General features: G+C 35.8%; 1 protein-coding gene across 1 annotated transcript; it reads left to right on the forward strand.

The window, feature by feature from the left end:
* The first annotated feature begins 12,303 nt into the window (after positions 1–12,303).
* Positions 12,304–19,225, forward strand: LOC128196199 (uncharacterized). The gene is made up of 4 exons (XM_052876440.1): positions 12,304–15,162; positions 15,286–15,764; positions 16,233–16,867; positions 19,137–19,225. The coding sequence occupies exons 1-4, from the start codon at positions 12,304–12,306 to the stop codon at positions 19,223–19,225; spliced, it is 4,062 nt and encodes a 1,353-aa protein (XP_052732400.1).
* Positions 19,226–20,208: the final 983 nt, after the last annotated feature.

The following is a 20,208-nucleotide window of genomic DNA, read 5'->3' on the forward strand; positions in this document are numbered from 1 at the left end:
TTGCTTAGTTGGTATGATCTAGTTTGATTGAAAACTAAAATCTATGATTTTTTTTGGATTAAGTAATTTTTCAATTGTTTTGTGATTTAATGATGCAAATGTTCTATTCTGCTTGTAATTTTGTGTTAAATCCTTGTGAAGGAAAATGGTAGCGATGATAAGGCAATGTAAAGGCATGTGATATTGAATTTTATGTAAGTTGATTGAATTGTTATGATGATATATGGAACAAATTAGGAATCTCAAACTTGTATATAGTGTATCAAATTGACCCATTGATACTATCTTAGCAAATTTTAAACTAGATCTGATATAACTTTATGTAAGAAAAAGGTAAATAAAATAGCTCAGTTAAACTCAGTTGATCAATCTAATACGCATATCAGATTCTGGTATTTTTCCTTATGAAAGATTGTAGTAATGTATGAATTGAATGTATAATGAGTGAATTTGCCATGTAATATATCAAATTGGTTAATTAAGGATTATTTTAGCTTAAGTTGAGGTAAACTAATGTGCATTTAACAAAAGAAAAGAGTAAAGTCTCTTTAAAAGACAACTTTCTTCTCATTCTAAAAACATAATTTTTGATACCTAAGGCTTTGTTCACTTGAATGGATTTGGAGGAGAGTAATTGAATGGATTTGAGAAGATTTGAAGGTAAATTTTTTTGTTGTTTATTTGAGTGGATTTGGGGGTAAGTGAGAGTGGATTTAAAAGTAAAATTTGTGAGAATTAGTGTAGGATTTGATTGATGTGACAGATTAAAAAAATTTACTTCCAAATTCACTCTCACTTACCTCCAAATCCACTCAAATAAACAATAACAAAATTTACCTTCAAATCCTCTCAAATTCATTCAATTACTCTCCCTCAAATTCGTTCAAGTGAACAAAGCCTAAGAGATAATACTGTGAGATAGAGACATTCTTGAGTTCTTGAAGGAAGTGTTGTTGGGTTTTCTAAAATTCGTCAAGAAGCAATCAAGATGAGTTTGGTTGTAGAACTTCTTACTTAGCAATAGGACTTTTTTGTAACATCTACACTTTATGTCTTCTTGTTTCATTTACTTGTTGTACTTAGTAATATTATCATTGTATAGGTAATAGTCTTGATGCAATTGTGTAACATTGTATTTAGATTATTTTTCTTGATAAGTGTATGACGTTCTTAATGTTTTAGGGTTTAAAATTATTAAGATATTACATTATATATCTACTTGTTAAAGTATGTTCTTTCGTTAATTTCTCATCACCAACATCTTATATAGGTGTCAATACTTTATACTAAAAACAAATATGACATTACAAATGTGATAAAAATTCAAAAAGAATAATAATTATTTAATAAATTTTAAATCTCTTCACAATTTCACATTAATCATTTATACTTCATCTAAACTTAAATATTAATAGATAAAATTAATTTTCTATTACATTAACATAATATAATATATTAATCACATATAGCGTCATAAATATTACTTATAGAACTTAGGTGTATAGTGGAATTTTCCAATTTCACTAACAAATTGTACATTTTAATATGAGGATCCTGTGATTTTGACAATTGCATCACTTAAAAAATTTGCACTAGTAAAAAGCATAGATTATGTTGCGCCATATACGCTTCGGTTATGCGAAAAGCGAAGTGTACAACCATATATACCTTGGTCACAACTTAACCCGTGGCGGAACTAAGATATTGCCTCGGTCAACATGAGACCCGAGGTCTATACCCCTACACAGTGCTCCTATTGCTTCGGGTTGACTGCAATCGGTGCCTAAATCACTCTCTATTGCCTCGGTCTACTTAGGAACCGATGCCTAAACCACTGTTGCACCTGCCACTTACCTGCTACGCCTGCTCCACTTCATTTTTTCAAAACCACTTACCTGCTCATCTGCTCCACTTCCTTTTTTCAAAACCCTTGCGTCGCACAACTTCTTCTTCCTCTGCGTATACCTTCTTCTTCCTCTGTGGGTTCGTCTGCACCACCCCTGTGCTGCCAGTGGTCTCGCCACCCTTGCCTCCATCTTGCGCCACCCCTGCCTCCGTCTTGCGGGTTCGTCTGCGCCACCCTTGCCTCCGTCTTGCTAGTGGTTGCGCATTCCACTGCTCTTCATTGTTCTTGGTCGCGCCTCCTGCCTTCGCCGTCGCGTCATTGGTGCCCCGCCGGTGCTACCTCCGCCATTACTGTCTTCGCTGTTGCTGCCTCCACCGCTGCTTCAATCTTACTGCCTTCAATCTTCCACGGAGGAGGCTCCATCCTCAACATCGCCACCAAAACAGTCAAGCTTCCCCTTTTTCACTACGATTCTAGGGTTCAGACCATCCCTAACAGGTTTAGCTTGATTTTGCAGGTTGAAAATTGCTGATGAGGATGAATGCAGGTTGAACAGGGTTGTGCGAAGTGAGGTTGGGGGATTTGCGATCTGCGTGGACGCTGGCGGTGGCTACGGCGGTGGTGGTGCGATCTGTTGGTTTCCTTTCTGATTGTAGGTTATGCGCAGGAGAGAGAGAGAGCTCTCGCGGTGGTTTTGTGTGGCCGGTAAAGGTGGTTCGATGAATGGAGTGTTGAAGATTGGTGGAGTCGCGGCGGTGTCCTGGTTCTTCAGTGGTTTTGTGGTAGTCTGGCAATGGTTGCCTTTCTGGTTCCCTCGTTTCTAATCTGTGTCACGATATTGTGCAACAGTCGCGGCAGCGGCATGCTGGTTCTGTGGCTTGGTGGGTTCTGTGGCTTGGTTCTCTGGCTGTGAAAATGGAGAATATCGGTGGTTCTGTGGTGTTCTCTAGCTTGGTTCTTTGGCTTGGTTCTCTGGCTGTGAAGATTGGCGGGACTCGAGAGTGAAAATGCCAAAGTTACCTTCTCTGACCCGGGAGAACCCGAACAGACAATAGCAAAAAAAAAAAGTAATCACCTTACTAACTCGGTTCAGAAGGAACCAAAAGTCCTTAAAAAAATAAAATAAAAAACTACTGTTTCGATTACTGTGAACTGAGACCAAAAGTCCATCCCTTTATGCCTCGGTTCTGAACCGAGACCAAAAGTTCACCCCTTTTTACCTCGCTTGTATATACCTCGGTTCAAGAACCGCTATCTATGGTAATCGTTGTCGTTTCCCCTTACTGCACTAATGTTGTTATAACTATTATTATTAGGATCTCAATACATCCATAAAATTCACGATCCCAATAATTAATTCAAAATCGAATTATATATACAGTGAAAACATATGTGATATGTTATTTCTTTATAATAATAAAAATAATAAAATTATTATTATAATTATAAAGTTTTTAATATAAATAATTTTATAATTGTATTATAAGTAATTTTTATTTATTTGATATGTAATTTTTTAATTAAAAATAATTAAGTTTAAAAAATGATTAAATAAAAAATATTAAATTTAAACAAACGAGTCACTTGAAATATAATATTGATAAAATAATTATTTTAATTTAAAAATTTATTTAAACAATAAAATTAAAAGATAAATGTCAATAAAAGAAATTTCCTTTATATATATATATATATATATATATATATATATATATATATATAGATATATTAGTTATTTCACATTATAGTTTTACGTAAAAACTAAATTTTGTAAAAGCAAAACATACTTAAAAATTAAAATACATTTAGATATGTGACAGTTCTGAAAACTATTTCGAATTAGAAAAAATAACTAAATATTTTCATAACACCGTTAAAAATACTGTCAAAAAACACTTATATGAATAATTATTTAAAACTATGTATTTTAGTAATATTGAGGTGTGAATAACAATGGTCAGGCCATTTCTATTTTCTTTTTTAAATTAGAATGGCCTAGGCCCATTTGTTTATCCAACTTGTCCCTCCTTACTTCACTTTTTTTGTGTTTCATTTTACACCTCCTACAACTCATATCATGCACCTCTAAAAATTTTATTTTTCCTACATCTCCAACATTTTCAAATTTTTTTTTTTAACTTTAATAAATATATTTTTATTTTCTTCTCTTTCTTATTGAAGCACTCTAATAAATATCTTTTTATTTTCTTCTCTTTCTTATTTAAAGTACTCTACACCACCTTAATAATAATATAATTTAATTTAATATTTAAATATTATTTAATATAGTTTTATATTTAATAATTATTAAAATATGATTATATTATAATAAATGTTAAATTAAAAAATAAAAAACAAAAATTAACATAAAAAGAACTGAGATAATAATACTAATATAAAATTTGATTTGATATATTAAAATATTTAAATAAATTAAACAAGTTATTAAATTTTAAATAAAAACAAAAATTTTAAATATGCTAACAGTTTTTTTATTTAAAATTTAACAAATATTTCATTTAAATGAAAATTATAATATTATTTATTATATTTTTATACTTTAATAATTATTAAAATATAATTTATATTTTTATAATAGTTTTATTAAAAAAATAAAAAAAAAAAATAACTAAAATAAAATTAATAGTAATGAAAATAAAAATAATATTTAAAATCACATTTAATACATTAAATTAAATTAAATAAATATTAAAATTAAATAAAAACAAAGTTTTAGAAAAAATTTTACTCGGATATCGTATTATATATTATCGGATTTCTATATCTAATTAACAAATTTTCTAAAACTTTGTTTTCTATTTAAATTTTAATAATTATTTAATTTAACTTAATATTTTAATATAATATTATATATTTAAATATATTAAATGTAATTTTAAACATTTTTTTTAATTTTATTATTATTACTTTTATTTTAGTTATTATTATTTTTACTTTTTTAATAAAACTATTCTAAAAATATAAATCATATTTTAATAATTATTAAATTATAAAAATGTAATAAATTATATTATAATTTTTAATTAAATTAAATATTTATTAAATTTTAAATAAGAAACAAAACTGTTAAAGATATCCAATAAACAAGTTTTTTAACATTTTTGTTTTTGTTTAAAATTTAATAACTGTTTTATTTATTTTAATATTTTAATATATTTGAATATATTAAATCAAATTTTATATTATTTTTATTATTTATTTTATTTTATATTTTTATTTTAATTATTTTATTTTCTTTTTTTAATATAACTATTATTATAATATAAATCATACTTTAATAATTATTAAAATATAAAATTATATGAAAGAGAAAAAATAAAAAGATATTAGTTAAAGCGTCTTTAAAGATAAAAAAATAAAAAAATATTTATTAAATTTTATTTAATAAGAAAGAAATTAAAAAAAAATTATTTATTAGAAATAAAAATGAAATGTTTGAAAAAGTTAGAAATGCAGATATTCAAGATTAAAATTAAGATTTTTGGAGATACAGATGAAAGGTTGGAAGTGTAGGATAAAACACCTTATTTTATTTTATTTTTTTAAAACAAATCATGCGTTCTTATATCTAAAAGAAATCTACAAAAATCTGTTTACAATATTAGTCGAACAGATATCATAACAACAATACCCTACTTAAATATCCACAGAAAAAATATATAAATATTTAAATTTAAGACAGCACCAAAATGTATATTCCTAGATAACATCAAATTTGATATTTTATAATATTTAAAACTTAAACTTTAGGATAGTTTATTCTTGAGTATTTATATTTAAAACCGTTCTTAAAAGTAGCTTTTACTTCATGTATATATTTTAATATTTATGTCTTTTTAACAAAATTTTTGGGATGTAAATAAGAATATTTATAAAAAAAATTGTCAAATGATATTGGCTTGAAACATAATGTAATATGGGTTGAAAATAACCATGTTTAGCATTAGAGAAAGAAAAATATTGATTGATTTTTGTACTATATAAACCGATCGGCTTACGTATAACGATAAATTAATCACACAAGTGATTGAATGGTTTGTTACAGCGATCATAATCGTTCGACATAAAGACTAATCTTTTTTATTAATAAAGTAAAAACATACTTAAGCAATAATGGGTCGTGATTGGACCTATACTAGACTTACTTAGAAATTTATAAATACAAAAGTAAGGTAGAGACGTTGGTGGTAGCATTTATTGAGCATTTAAGACTTATCTATTTTAACCCATTGGTAATCTAAAGACTAACTTAAGCATTGAAATATTTTTGACACAGCTTAAATTTGAATTATATCAAGACACAAATAGCATACTCAAGAAAATTGACGTATTTAAGTAAAATAAGATATGATTAAATTGTAAAAGTGTATCTCTCTATCTATACATTAAAACAACTTTTAAAAAAATTAACATTAGTTGTCAATTAAAAAATAGTCACAATAAATATCACAAAAAAAGTTATATCAATAAATGTCAATTAAAAAATAAAATTTGATGACATCGATAAAAGAAATAGTGTGAAAAACAGGATCTCAACAATGTCAATAAAAAACAATTCCATCATGAAATGATTTTTCTTTTGGTTTTCATTGGTCAAATAATAGTTTCACTTACCACAATAAAAAAACTTTGTTAATGTACCAGCAGGGACCGGACACCGTACAGAAGGACATCCACGTCATTGGACTGCCAAACGGACCGGTCGCCCACATCACTGTATGAGACCTAAGGACCGGATGTCGTACAGAAGGACATCCATGTCATCGGACTACCAAACGGACCGGCCGCCCACATTAGCGTATGAGACCCAGGAAACTACATTTTTACTTACTGATGGGAAGGGTTAGGTATTGAAGGGCGGACGCCCATGTGCCCCGTGATCACACTATTGTGAAAGGTTATGTATGGCAGGGCGGACACCCGTGCGCCCATACTCAAAACTCACCCGAAGCCGGCCGCCCAGGCCGTGGACCCGTCAGGACGGGCTGGTCTCGAGGATAAGACCCGCGAGGGCGGCCGACCATGTTACTAATCATCTTAGTTTAAGGTAAGTAGGGTTTAAAAGCTATTTGGGTTGAATTGGGCCGTGATTAACTTTTCACTAATCTCAAGCCCATAGCGAAAACTATAAATACAGATCCAGGGTGAGTGGTAGATAGGTTGCATTTACTGCACATTCATTACTGCCTGAGAAAAACGCCTTAGCTCTCAACTGACTTTGGCATCGGAGAATCTTTTGCAGGTCTCCCACCGGCGAACTGAGGAGTGAGTACAGAGAATATGACGTACGAAATACGAGAAGAGAGTGACGTGGAGACGTGGGACCAGCACAGCCCCTCACATCCGAAACAGTTAACATCAACCAAAAAATAACTTTTGTTAAATCTGAATTGACCAAAAAATAAAAAAGACCTATGTTGAAAAAATCAAACCTTTGATTAATGTTGACAGAAAAACAATCCTAGTTATCATTACCAAAATAACAACTCTAGTTGATGTCAATAAAAGAAAATCATGTTTGACATTAATTAGAAAATTAGTGTTGATGTTGAAGAAGGTTATTTTAACTAACTTTAATTGAGAAATAACAGTGGTCTTCGTGGTGTTAATAGAAAAATAAGTTTGATTTAATGTTTCACTGTTACTATATAGACAATCTAAAATCAACAACGAATTCACAATGAAATTGTGTTCACAATTATAATGGAGACAAATCCGATAGTATCTTATATAATGTTGTGTAAATGACTTCCCAAGAAGAAAAACATATAGACATTAGATGGGGAAAAAATAAAAAGTTCAGATTACTTTTTTTTCATAAATTTAAGTTTGTATAGTTTCAAAAGATTAAATTATTTATAGACTTCTAAAATTGCCTTTTATTTAAAATATTTTATATAATCGCTTTGTTCTAAAAATATTTCAAATTATTTATATAAATAACATTAAAAGTTTACATTAATTAAAATAAAATTAATTTATATTATACAAATGAATACAAACTCAATATTACAAATTGATAAGATTAAATTAGACGTTTATTATTAAAATTTATTTTAACAAAATTTATTATTTATTAAATATATTATTTCACATAACATTAATATTATTTTATAAATTAATTTTATAAAATTAAATTAGATTTAAAATGTATTTCCAAAAAAATTATTCTTAAAAATTCATTCTATAAATTTTTCTATAAAGCCATTTGAAAAAGTAATTTTTTAATCTGTCATTTCATTTTCCAAAAGTTATCGTGTGAAAAGTTGTTGCCATCCAAGCAAATTTGGGTGTTAGCAACTTCAAACTGAAATTTTGAAATAAACTGAGACGTCATAGGAATAAAGCCATCCTTAAAAAAAATATCTTCACACAATCAAAAGACAAAATAACAACTTCCAACCTCAAAAATATCTAAATTTTTTTCACACGTGAGAGAGAACTGGTACGTCAGTTCTCCATGAGCAACCGAAATCATAGCCCACATTGTTAAGTTGATCCAATGGTATAAAGCCGACTTGATTCATTATTATCCTCAAACAGTTGAAACGCAATCCTAAATGGGCCCTATTTATTTTTTATCGGCACAAAACGATGAAAAGAGAAAAAAAAAAGGCCATTCATTATATTCACACACCCTTTCAACACAAAATCAAAACGATTATTCTAAAATATAATTAATAAATAAGAGATCTTTTTTTATTGATTTAAATAATTTAAATTTATGAAACAATTTTACTTGAAGTAAAAAGCAACCCTTCTTTTCATATTTTAGATGTATGTTCACTTTGATAAAGCAGGTTAACAGAAATGTTTACGATAAGTACATTACATGTCTTGAAATATATAATATATGTATACATTATCTTATCATACATAACAGATAAAGCCAAACCTCTTATTTCAGTTCCTACTTCATACTTTAACCTACTTTAAAATCAAATCGTATTTTCCTAACTCACTTAATAGAAGGTCTTTTAATTCAAATATTTTTACTTATTATTTATTTTTTGGTATTTAGGAATGTAGACCTCTTAATTTATAATAGAACCAAATTTATTTGTTTACGATTTTATGACACCTACCTCATAATTCAATTTGTTTGATATAATTATTGTTGTTTCTCATTTTTTTTTTAAAAAAAATTCGTAAGATGTGATGATTTAACTTTTCTTTTCTAACCTTCTTACACGTGTTTAATTTTATTACCAGAATTTTCTAAAAATATTTTATTTAATATAATATAATAACTTATTGTTATTACTTTTTCTTTCTTATTACCATCCAAAATTGATTTAAATAGAAAAGATAAAAAAATGTATCTATAAATAAACTTTAGTTATTCCTAATTAATTATTTTCATTTTATGCAATTTTCTTCAAATGGTCTATTAAATATTCAAATATTTGTTAGCATAAAAAAGAAAATAAAGAGACAGGGGTGAATGTGAGTATACCATTACTTGATAAATATAAAAATGTGTAAACCCATCTTCGTGCCACTACGTAGACATGTCTATATTAAAATTTATTAAAAAAAGAGAGTAAAATTAGTAAATTGACTTTATAAAAAGTTGAAAATCAAAATAAAAAATTATTACAAGTTTTTTTTAGAGGTAAGCCACAGATATATCGAATTAAGAATCATCAATAGTGAGTGTGCAACAATTTATTCCAAAAAAAAAATCATAAATTTAAAATATATTCCTTTAATTCCAAAATGATTGACAATTGTGAGACCCTAGATATTTAACGCACCAAATCCCACCCTCTGAACCCATTTAATACACTGTGCCACGTCAAAACCCAATCTGCATGCGCCTGCCATGTGTCACTGAGGGAGCGTTCCAGATCGTTGGTGGAAAGCAAGTGGCATGAAGAGAATGGACGTTCGTCCTGCGGGAACGCTCTCTGCATTCTGCATGCGCTGACGCCATCTGTCACGTCCGGAGCTTTTAAAAGCTGTAGTGGAAGCCAGGTGGCCGTACGTGGTTGCATGGTCGTTCGGCGAGGAAGAGAAAATGATTTCTCTGAAAAACACTTTCTCTCATTTCTGCATTCACCTTCTTTCTCACGAAACTCTGGCCATTTCTTTTCTCCAGCTTCTCTCTAAACTCTTTTCATCTTCTCTCTAAGATCACTCACCACCAGCACCTCTGCTTCCATTTCAGAAACCGTAGGATCGTTCACGGTGTCCGGAGCTTTCATTTGAACCGAGCGGAACTGAAATCTGAACTGGTAAGTTTTCGAACCCTAAAACGCTCCGTTCAGAGTTGCATGCGGACGCTGGTCCTGCTGCATGTTAGAGTATAAGCTGAGTTTGTCTCCGTTTCTTGTGGTTAGATTTAGTGAAACATTCGAAGAGCACGTTGAGGGTAGAAATCTGTATTTGGACAAGTTAAACGCATACGCTTAGGGAGTTCATTGCTAGACCAGGTAAGGGAAGCTTTAGTAATTTAATTTAATACTTGTTGATGTTTATGAAATGCCTGAAGTATACTGGATGTCTGAAATGTATGAAATGTTTGATGGTTTAAGCATGCGTGAACGAACTCTGTTATTGTACTGGACGTATATTTGTAAGATTGGTTGCACTGTATGTTGAGAATGAAACGTATGATCTGGAATATGATTGAATTCTGTATGAGATGAAATGATAATGTGAATTCTGTAATGTATGAGATTTATGGTGGAGAAAAATCATAAGTTATGAATCGTATGAAACCTGTAAAGTCATTGTAAACTGAAAAATCTGGAACAACATCATTTTCTCTGATTGAACAATTACGCTCGTCCTTGTACGGTCATATACCGTTCGTCTTCTCTAAAATCGAATTAGAGTTAAATTCTTTCTTTTGGAAAGAATTCTGTTTTAGAACGAGCGTCCCCATTTGAAATGCTAATTGAGTGTTCGTCCTAAGTGGCGTTCGGTCTTAGACCGAACGCTCGTTCAAAAAGATAAATGATAGGTAGCGCTCGTCCTTATGTCGAGCGTTCGTCCTTGATAAGTAGCGCTCGCCCTTATGTCGAGCGTTCGTCTTTGATAGCGTTCGACCCTCTGTCGAGCGTTCGTCCTTGATAAGCGTTCGGCCTTATGTCGAACGTTCATCTTAAACGGCGCACGGTATTCTACCAAGCGTTCGTCCGAGATAGCGCTCGGCTTTATAACGAGCGTCCGTTTTCTAAATCGCGCAAGGTCTTCTATCCAGCGCTCGTACTAATTGAATAATTATTGATTTCTAAATAGCGTTCGTCCAAATTTTAAATATCGTTCATTCCGATCACAAATAGCGTTCGTCCTGATTTCTAAATAGCGTTCGTCCCGATATTAAATAGCGTTCGTTTATACAGTTAATTAACGTTCGTCCTTTTTAAAGAAGTGTAACTAAGAATGAAAGTGTGATGTTGAGTGAATTATGAAGTGTGCGAACCATATATGAGACGAGATTATGATTTTGGAATTTTGAACGAGCGTTCCAAGGAGGAACGTCTCTATGAAAGATTATGATGAGTTGTAAAGTGTGACCATGGTAAAATCGCTGATGGCTGATCATCCTGATATTCCGTGAGTGCTCTTCTCATGTAGAGGAGAGTAGGTCATGCGTGGGAATGGCAGGAGGCCCTAGCCCTATTGAGTACTTTGAGGCTGATAGGGTTAACCTCGGTTGGCAGCTGATGAGGGTCCCAGTTACTACACCAACCGGGTGCATGAACGCCTGCGGTTACATGGATTCACACAGTCCGGACGGTCGGTCTTAGGAGAGTTTTGGATGAATCATATTATGCTTCGATGTATTAATGCTTGTCTTGTGTGTTAAATTCGTATGTTAAATTGTATGTGATATGTATGAATTAAATTACCTAAGCTTACCCTTGCAATTTCCTTGTGTTGTCTACTGTTTATGTACGTCCGTCTTGTCAATGCAATGATCATCCGTTGTGGATGTGAGCAGATGGAGAGGTGCCACTTGAGGCTATGTTGGAAGAAGAAAATTTGGAGGACGCCAACCTAGTCGAAGTGGAAGTTAAGGCCGAGCAGTAGATCGCTCGTTTTTTTTGTAGTTGTTAATAGTTTTGTTTATGTTTTAGGACGTTCGGTTACTTATGTTGTAAAACCGTTCGTTGTTAGCGTTCGCTATTATTTTTTTGGGCTCGACTTTGTAATGCTGCATTTCTAGCCGTTCGGCTTTTGATCTCTGTTAGTGGTAAAGACTGTTGACTGTTTACTGTTAATTGTAATTAATTCTAATTAATGGTTATTACTATTTATTGGGATGTTACATTTATTGGTATCAGAGCAGTTTTGTTCTTTTAAGGACGTGTAAGTTATGAGTACACTATGTTTTCGTTGTGTGCTTGTATTGTGTTTAGTGAGTTATGGAATTATTTAACTCTTGAGCAATTCTAACGCTCGTTTTCTGATGAACCAGAGAACGAATGGCTCCTAGACTTCCTCCCCCACCTCAACCGAGTGAACCTGATGCTTCCAACAACTCTAGATTGTTGGAGAACGTCATTGAGAGACTCCAACAGCAAAATACCACCCTCATGGAGCAAAACGCCACTCTGATGCAGCAAAACCAAGCTGCTATGCAAGGTTTGGAGGCCTCGCGTGTTAATTCTGAAAACACGCAAAGGCAATTGATGGAGATTTTGGCTGCCACTAGAGGTGCGACTGGAGCTTCTTCTTCAAACGCCACTCAACATGCCACCCAACCTAATGCTGAATGGAGCTTGGAGAGTTTTCTCCAGCACCATCCGTCCAAGTTCAGTGGCAAGTGTCTTCCGGATGAAGCAGACCAGTGGCTGAGAGATATGGAGAGAATTTTCAACGCCAAGAGATGTCCGGATGAAAACCGCTTGGCATATGCGGAGTACTTGCTGACTGGAGAAGCCAGCCACTGGTGGGCGAGCGCCAGAGCCATTCTGACGGACGCTCACCAGCAGATTACTTGGGAAGTGTTCAGAAACAAATTCTATGAAGAGTACTTCCCTGACAGTGTCCGTTTTGCAAAGGAGGTTGAGTTTTTACAGCTGGTTCAAGGGGGAATGTCAGTCTCTGAATATACGAACAAGTTCAAACACTTGATTCACTTCAATACAATGGCCACCAGTGAGGAGTGGCAGTGCAGAAAATTTGAGAACGGTCTACGCAGTGATTTGAAGGTTGTAGTTTCCAGTTTGTGTATCCGAACGTTCCCTGCTATGGTGGAGAGGGCCAAGGTGTTGGAGAAGAACCTGGCAGAGGCGGAACGGCACAAGAAACAGCAGACAGTAAGGGGGCCGATTGTCTCAAAGGGAAATGTTAATCAGAGAGGATCCCCTTACGCTCGTCCAGCAGTCAACGCGAGTGGATCCCAAGCCTTGGCTACTGTCGGCCAGTCTGGACAGCCAAGGAGTGTGGCATGTTTCCAGTGTGGAGGACCACACCTGAGGTGGGCTTGTCCTCAACTGAATGGGGGAAAATACTGCACTAAATGCAGAAGGAATGGGCACTTGGAGAACGAGTGCTATGTGGGAGGACGTGCGGCAATGAGGCCGCCGAACGCTGGAAGAGCCCAACAAGGAAGAGGTGGACGTGCACAAGCTACAGGAAGAGTTTATGCAATTACGGGTGCTGAAGCTGCTCGATCAGGTACGCTCATCACCAGCACTTGCTTCTTGTTTGGAAAGCCGTGTGTAGTGTTGTATGATTCGGGGGCAACTCATTCCTTCATCTCGAAGGCATGCGTTGAGAAACTGGGGCTAGTGGAGAGTGAATTACAGTTCGACTTGGTGGTGTCAACCCCAGCGGCTGGTGGGATTAAGACGTCTACAGCTTGTGTGAGATGTCCAATAGAAGTTGAAGGGCGTAGATATAAGGTCAATCTCATTTGCTTACCCCTTCAAGACTTAGAAGTAATTTTGGGGATGGATTGGTTGGCTACCAATCGGATCCTCATTGATTGTGGAAAGAAGGAGTTAGTCTTCCCAGGTGAAGAAGAGGAGGAGTTGTCTGTCGATTGCGGTCAGTTGAAGGAAGACATCATGGAAGGGGCGAGCTGTTTTCTGATCATGACGTATGAAGACAACGAAGTGGAACGTTCGTCCTATGATAAGAGCAGTGGAGGACGAACGGTAGTGGATGACTTTCCGGACGTCTTTCCGGATGAAGTCCCTGGTCTACCTCCTATACGCGAGGTTGAGTTCACGATCGACTTGGTGACCACTGCTGCACCCATCTCGGTTCAACCTTATAGAATGGCACCCGCCGAGTTGGTAGAGCTTAAGAGGCAAATTGAGGAGTTGATGGATAAGAGGTTCATCAGGCCGAGTGTTTCACCATGGGGAGCACCTGTGTTGCTGGTCAAGAAGAAGGATGGCAGCTCTCGGCTCTGCATTGATTATAGGCAACTTAATAAGCTGACTATCAAGAACAAGTATCCACTTCCAAGGATAGACGACCTACTGGATCAGTTGCAAGGTGCGTGCGTGTTTTCAAAGATTGATCTACGTTCGGGCTATCATCAGATTAGAGTGAAGGAGGGAGATATTCATAAGACAGCATTTCGGTCTCGTTATGGTCATTATGAATATGTGGTGATGCCCTTTGGAGTGACGAACGCACCTGCAATTTTCATGGACTACATGAACAGGATTTTCAGACCGTACCTGGACAAATTTGTAGTGGTGTTTATTGATGACATCCTTATCTATTCCAAGAGCTTTGAGGAGCATGAAGACCATTTGAGAATCGTGTTGAGCGTATTGAGGGAGAAAGAATTGTATGCCAAGCGTTCAAAGTGTGAATTCTGGATGAAGGAAATCCAGTTCTTGGGGCACGTCGTTTCTGCAGGAGGTATTGCAGTGGATCCAGCCAAGGTGAAAGCAGTGCTGGATTGGGAGAGCCCACGTTCGGTCACAGAGGTTAGAAGCTTCGTGGGGCTCGCGGGCTACTATAGGCGGTTCATTGAGGGATTCTCTAAGATAGTAGCCCCTCTGACTTATCTCACCAGGAAGGATCAGCCGTTCGCATGGACTGATCGTTGTGAGGAGAGCTTCCAGGAATTGAAGAAGAAATTGACGAGCGCTCCAGTGTTAGTCATCCCAGACACGGCCAAACCGTTTGAAGTATATTGTGATGCGTCGTATCAAGGTTTGGGCTGCGTACTGATGCAGGAGAGGAAGGTGGTGGCTTACGCTTCTAGACAGTTGAAGATCCATGAGAAGAATTACCCCACACACGACTTAGAGCTGGCAGCAGTCGTGTTTGCATTAAAAATCTGGAGGCATCATCTGTATGGAGCAACGTTTCAAGTCTTTAGTGATCACAAGAGTCTTAAGTATCTCTTTGATCAAAAGGAGCTGAATATGAGGCAAAGGAGGTGGCTAGAATTTTTGAAAGATTATGAATTTGAGTTACTTTACCATCCGGGAAAGGCTAACGTAGTAGCGGACGCACTAAGCAGGAAGTCGGTTCATGTTTCAGCTATGATGGTGAAAGAACTCAATCTAGTGGAGAGCTTTAGAGACCTAAAGTTGCAGTTCGAGTTGGAGCCGAACAGTATCAAATGCTGCACCTTTAGAATAACAAGTGATGTGTTCGACCGAATCTGGATGAAGCAACGTGAGGATGATGAACTAGTGAAGATCTTAAGCGCGCTCGGTACGGATCAGGCCAAACATTTCAACGCGGGAACGGACGGTATGTTGCGTTACTTAGGTAGGATGTGCGTTCCTAATGATGGCGAGATGAAGCGAATCATATTGGAGGAAGCACATCATAGTCGTCTTAACATTCATCCTGGTATGACTAAGATGTACCAAGATCTTTGGAGTTCGTTCTGGTGGCCTGGAATGAAGAGTGATGTCGCACGTTTTGTGGCATCTTGTTTAACCTGTCAACGTGCCAAAGCGGAGTATCAAAGACCGGGCGGCTTACTACAACCTTTGGAGATTCCCGAATGGAAGTGGGACAACATTTCAATGGACTTCGTGACTCACTTGCCTCGCACGGTCAAGAATCACGATTCTATTTGGGTAGTAGTGGATCGTCTAACGAAGAGTGCTCACTTCCTAGCGGTCAACTTGAAGATATCTATGACCAACTTGGCCAAGCTCTACATCAAAGAGATCGTTCGTCTACATGGAGTACCGTCCAGCATCATTTCAGACCGAGACACGAGATTCACATCTCGTTTTTGGCAATCGTTGTAAGGAGAATTGGGAAGCAAGTTGCGAATGAGTTCTGCTTATCACCCTCAGACGGACGGCCAATCTGAGCGAACCATCCAGACGCTCGAGGACTTGTTGAGGACGTGCGCCCTAGATCATATGGGAGTTTGGGATGAAGTTCTGCCGCTCGTTGAATTCACATATAACAACAGTTTTCAAGCAAGCATAGGAATGGCACCGTTTGAAGCTCTTTACGGAAGGAAATGTCGAACGCCACTGTGTTGGTTCCAAGAAGGCGAGAATGTATTAACTGGACCAGAATTAATCCAGCAAACAACCGAGAAGGTGAAACTGATTCAAGAACGATTGAAGACGTCTCAAAGCAGGCAGAAATCCTATGCTGATAAGAGAAGAAGACCCTTAGAGTTTGCTGCTGGAGATCACGTGTTTCACAGGTTGAATCCAATCACTGGAGTGGGAAGAGTCCTTCGTCCAAAGAAGCTTTCACCCAAGTTCGTAGGGCCTTATCAAATTCTGAAGAAGATTGGATCAGTTGCGTATGAACTAGCTTTACCACCTCAACTGTCCAATCTACATCCGGTCTTTCACGTTTCCCAACTCCGGAAGTATGTAGCTGATCCATCACACGTACTAGAGTTGGAAGATGTCCAACTTCGCCCAGATCGAACGCTGGAGATGCAACCAGTCTGCATTGAAGACAGCCGCACCAGACTCTACAAAGGGAAGGACGTTCGTCTTGTGAAAGTGGTGTGGGATGCGAAGACTGGCGACTCAACATGGGAGGTTGCAGAGGCCATGAAGGAGCTATACCCTCAATTGTTCCCTGGTAAGTCCTAGAATTTTCGAGGACGAAAATTTTTGTAGTTAGGGAGATTGTGAGACCCTAGATATTTAACGCACCAAATCCCACCCTCTGAACCCATTTAATACACTGTGCCACGTCAAAACCCAATCTGCATGCGCCTGCCATGTGTCACTGAGGGAGCGTTCCAGATCGTTGGTGGAAAGCAAGTGGCATGAAGAGAATGGACGTTCGTCCTGCGGGAACGCTCTCTGCATTCTGCATGCGCTGACGCCATCTGTCACGTCCGGAGCTTCTAAAAGCTGTAGTGGAAGCCAGGTGGCCGTACGTGGTTGCATGGTCGTTCGGCGAGGAAGAGAAAATGATTTCTCTGAAAAACACTTTCTCTCATTTCTGCATTCACCTTCTTTCTCACGAAACTCTGGCCATTTCTTTTCTCCAGCTTCTCTCTAAACTCTTTTCATCTTCTCTCTAAGATCACTCACCACCAGCACCTCTGCTTCCATTTCAGAAACCGTAGGATCGTTCACGGTGTCCGGAGCTTTCATTTGAACCGAGCGGAACTGAAATCTGAACTGGTAAGTTTTCGAACCCTAAAACGCTCCGTTCAGAGTTGCATGCGGACGCTGGTCCTGCTGCATGTTAGAGTATAAGCTGAGTTTGTCTCCGTTTCTTGTGGTTAGATTTAGTGAAACATTCGAAGAGCACGTTGAGGGTAGAAATCTGTATTTGGACAAGTTAAACGCATACGCTTAGGGAGTTCATTGCTAGACCAGGTAAGGGAAGCTTTAGTAATTTAATTTAATACTTGTTGATGTTTATGAAATGCCTGAAGTATACTGGATGTCTGAAATGTATGAAATGTTTGATGGTTTAAGCATGCGTGAACGAACTCTGTTATTGTACTGGACGTATATTTGTAAGATTGGTTGCACTGTATGTTGAGAATGAAACGTATGATCTGGAATATGATTGAATTCTGTATGAGATGAAATGATAATGTGAATTCTGTAATGTATGAGATTTATGGTGGAGAAAAATCATAAGTTATGAATCGTATGAAACCTGTAAAGTCATTGTAAACTGAAAAATCTGGAACAACATCATTTTCTCTGATTGAACAATTACGCTCGTCCTTGTACGGTCATATACCGTTCGTCTTCTCTAAAATCGAATTAGAGTTAAATTCTTTCTTTTGGAAAGAATTCTGTTTTAGAACGAGCGTCCCCATTTGAAATGCTAATTGAGTGTTCGTCCTAAGTGGCGTTCGGTCTTAGACCGAACGCTCGTTCAAAAAGATAAATGATAGGTAGCGCTCGTCCTTATGTCGAGCGTTCGTCCTTGATAAGTAGCGCTCGCCCTTATGTCGAGCGTTCGTCTTTGATAGCGTTCGACCCTCTGTCGAGCGTTCGTCCTTGATAAGCGTTCGGCCTTATGTCGAACGTTCATCTTAAACGGCGCACGGTATTCTACCAAGCGTTCGTCCGAGATAGCGCTCGGCTTTATAACGAGCGTCCGTTTTCTAAATCGCGCAAGGTCTTCTATCCAGCGCTCGTACTAATTGAATAATTATTGATTTCTAAATAGCGTTCGTCCAAATTTTAAATATCGTTCATTCCGATCACAAATAGCGTTCGTCCTGATTTCTAAATAGCGTTCGTCCCGATATTAAATAGCGTTCGTTTATACAGTTAATTAACGTTCGTCCTTTTTAAAGAAGTGTAACTAAGAATGAAAGTGTGATGTTGAGTGAATTATGAAGTGTGCGAACCATATATGAGACGAGATTATGATTTTGGAATTTTGAACGAGCGTTCCAAGGAGGAACGTCTCTATGAAAGATTATGATGAGTTGTAAAGTGTGACCATGGTAAAATCGCTGATGGCTGATCATCCTGATATTCCGTGAGTGCTCTTCTCATGTAGAGGAGAGTAGGTCATGCGTGGGAATGGCAGGAGGCCCTAGCCCTATTGAGTACTTTGAGGCTGATAGGGTTAACCTCGGTTGGCAGCTGATGAGGGTCCCAGTTACTACACCAACCGGGTGCATGAACGCCTGCGGTTACATGGATTCACACAGTCCGGACGGTCGGTCTTAGGAGAGTTTTGGATGAATCATATTATGCTTCGATGTATTAATGCTTGTCTTGTGTGTTAAATTCGTATGTTAAATTGTATGTGATATGTATGAATTAAATTACCTAAGCTTACCCTTGCAATTTCCTTGTGTTGTCTACTGTTTATGTACGTCCGTCTTGTCAATGCAATGATCATCCGTTGTGGATGTGAGCAGATGGAGAGGTGCCACTTGAGGCTATGTTGGAAGAAGAAAATTTGGAGGACGCCAACCTAGTCGAAGTGGAAGTTAAGGCCGAGCAGTAGATCGCTCGTTTTTTTTGTAGTTGTTAATAGTTTTGTTTATGTTTTAGGACGTTCGGTTACTTATGTTGTAAAACCGTTCGTTGTTAGCGTTCGCTATTATTTTTTTGGGCTCGACTTTGTAATGCTGCATTTCTAGCCGTTCGGCTTTTGATCTCTGTTAGTGGTAAAGACTGTTGACTGTTTACTGTTAATTGTAATTAATTCTAATTAATGGTTATTACTATTTATTGGGATGTTACAACAATCAATGTTTTTTTACATGGATTAATTAATATATAACAATAATAAATAAGTCATTCAGGGAAAAAAATTTACTTACTCAAATAATTTTACTAAAATATTTTTACTAAAATATTTTTACTCATACGAAACTCAACTATATGTATGTTTATCATAATTGGGATAAGTCTTTTTCCTCATCTTAAAATTAATCTTAATTTTTAATAATTTGAAAGAAAAAATTGTTTTGGTGTCTTTTTTCTTGGAATACCATTAAAAGTTTGACTAACACAATTTACCATTGAAAACTGGTTTACATAAGGATCTATTGTGATTTTACATTTTTATCACGTATGACTAAAAGTTTATACTTTTCACCAAGTTTCATTAAAATTAAAAAATGTGAACCAATAAAAAAATAGAACTCATAATCTTTCTTACTCTTTTTTCTAATTTTTATTATGAAGTGACCTTATAAATTTATATATTCTTAATAATATATTAAATAATTGTAAGATATGATCGAATTCTAAAATAAACAGTTTGTTTTGATTTAAAAATGTTATTATTATAATTATTAGTTTTTATGATGACTTTGAAGAATAGAGGAATTGAGTCGTATTTTAAAGTAGAAAAACTGTATTCAAAAGTAATGGGTCCCACATGGTTGTGTCCTGCATTACGGTGAGTGGTTAGAGCAGTGTGTGTGAAAGTGGAAGTGAGCTGAAGCACTAAGGAACGGCGTTGTGATGAGTGCTGAGTTT

The sequence above is a fragment of the Vigna angularis genome, chromosome 1 (assembly GCF_016808095.1).
Source record: "Vigna angularis cultivar LongXiaoDou No.4 chromosome 1, ASM1680809v1, whole genome shotgun sequence".
Classification (NCBI taxonomy): domain Eukaryota; kingdom Viridiplantae; phylum Streptophyta; class Magnoliopsida; order Fabales; family Fabaceae; genus Vigna; species Vigna angularis.

Excerpts from the sequence above, each read along its gene's own strand:
- LOC128196199 (XM_052876440.1), top strand. The coding sequence starts at position 12,304 with ATGGCTCCTAGACTTCCTCCCCCACCTCAACCGAGTGAACCTGATGCT. Across the intron at positions 15,163-15,285 it reads TGTATGGAGCAACGTTTCAA|GCTAACGTAGTAGCGGACGC; the intron begins GTCTTTAGTGAT and ends CATCCGGGAAAG. Across the intron at positions 16,868-19,136 it reads ATACCCTCAATTGTTCCCTG|ATGGAGAGGTGCCACTTGAG; the intron begins GTAAGTCCTAGA and ends GGATGTGAGCAG.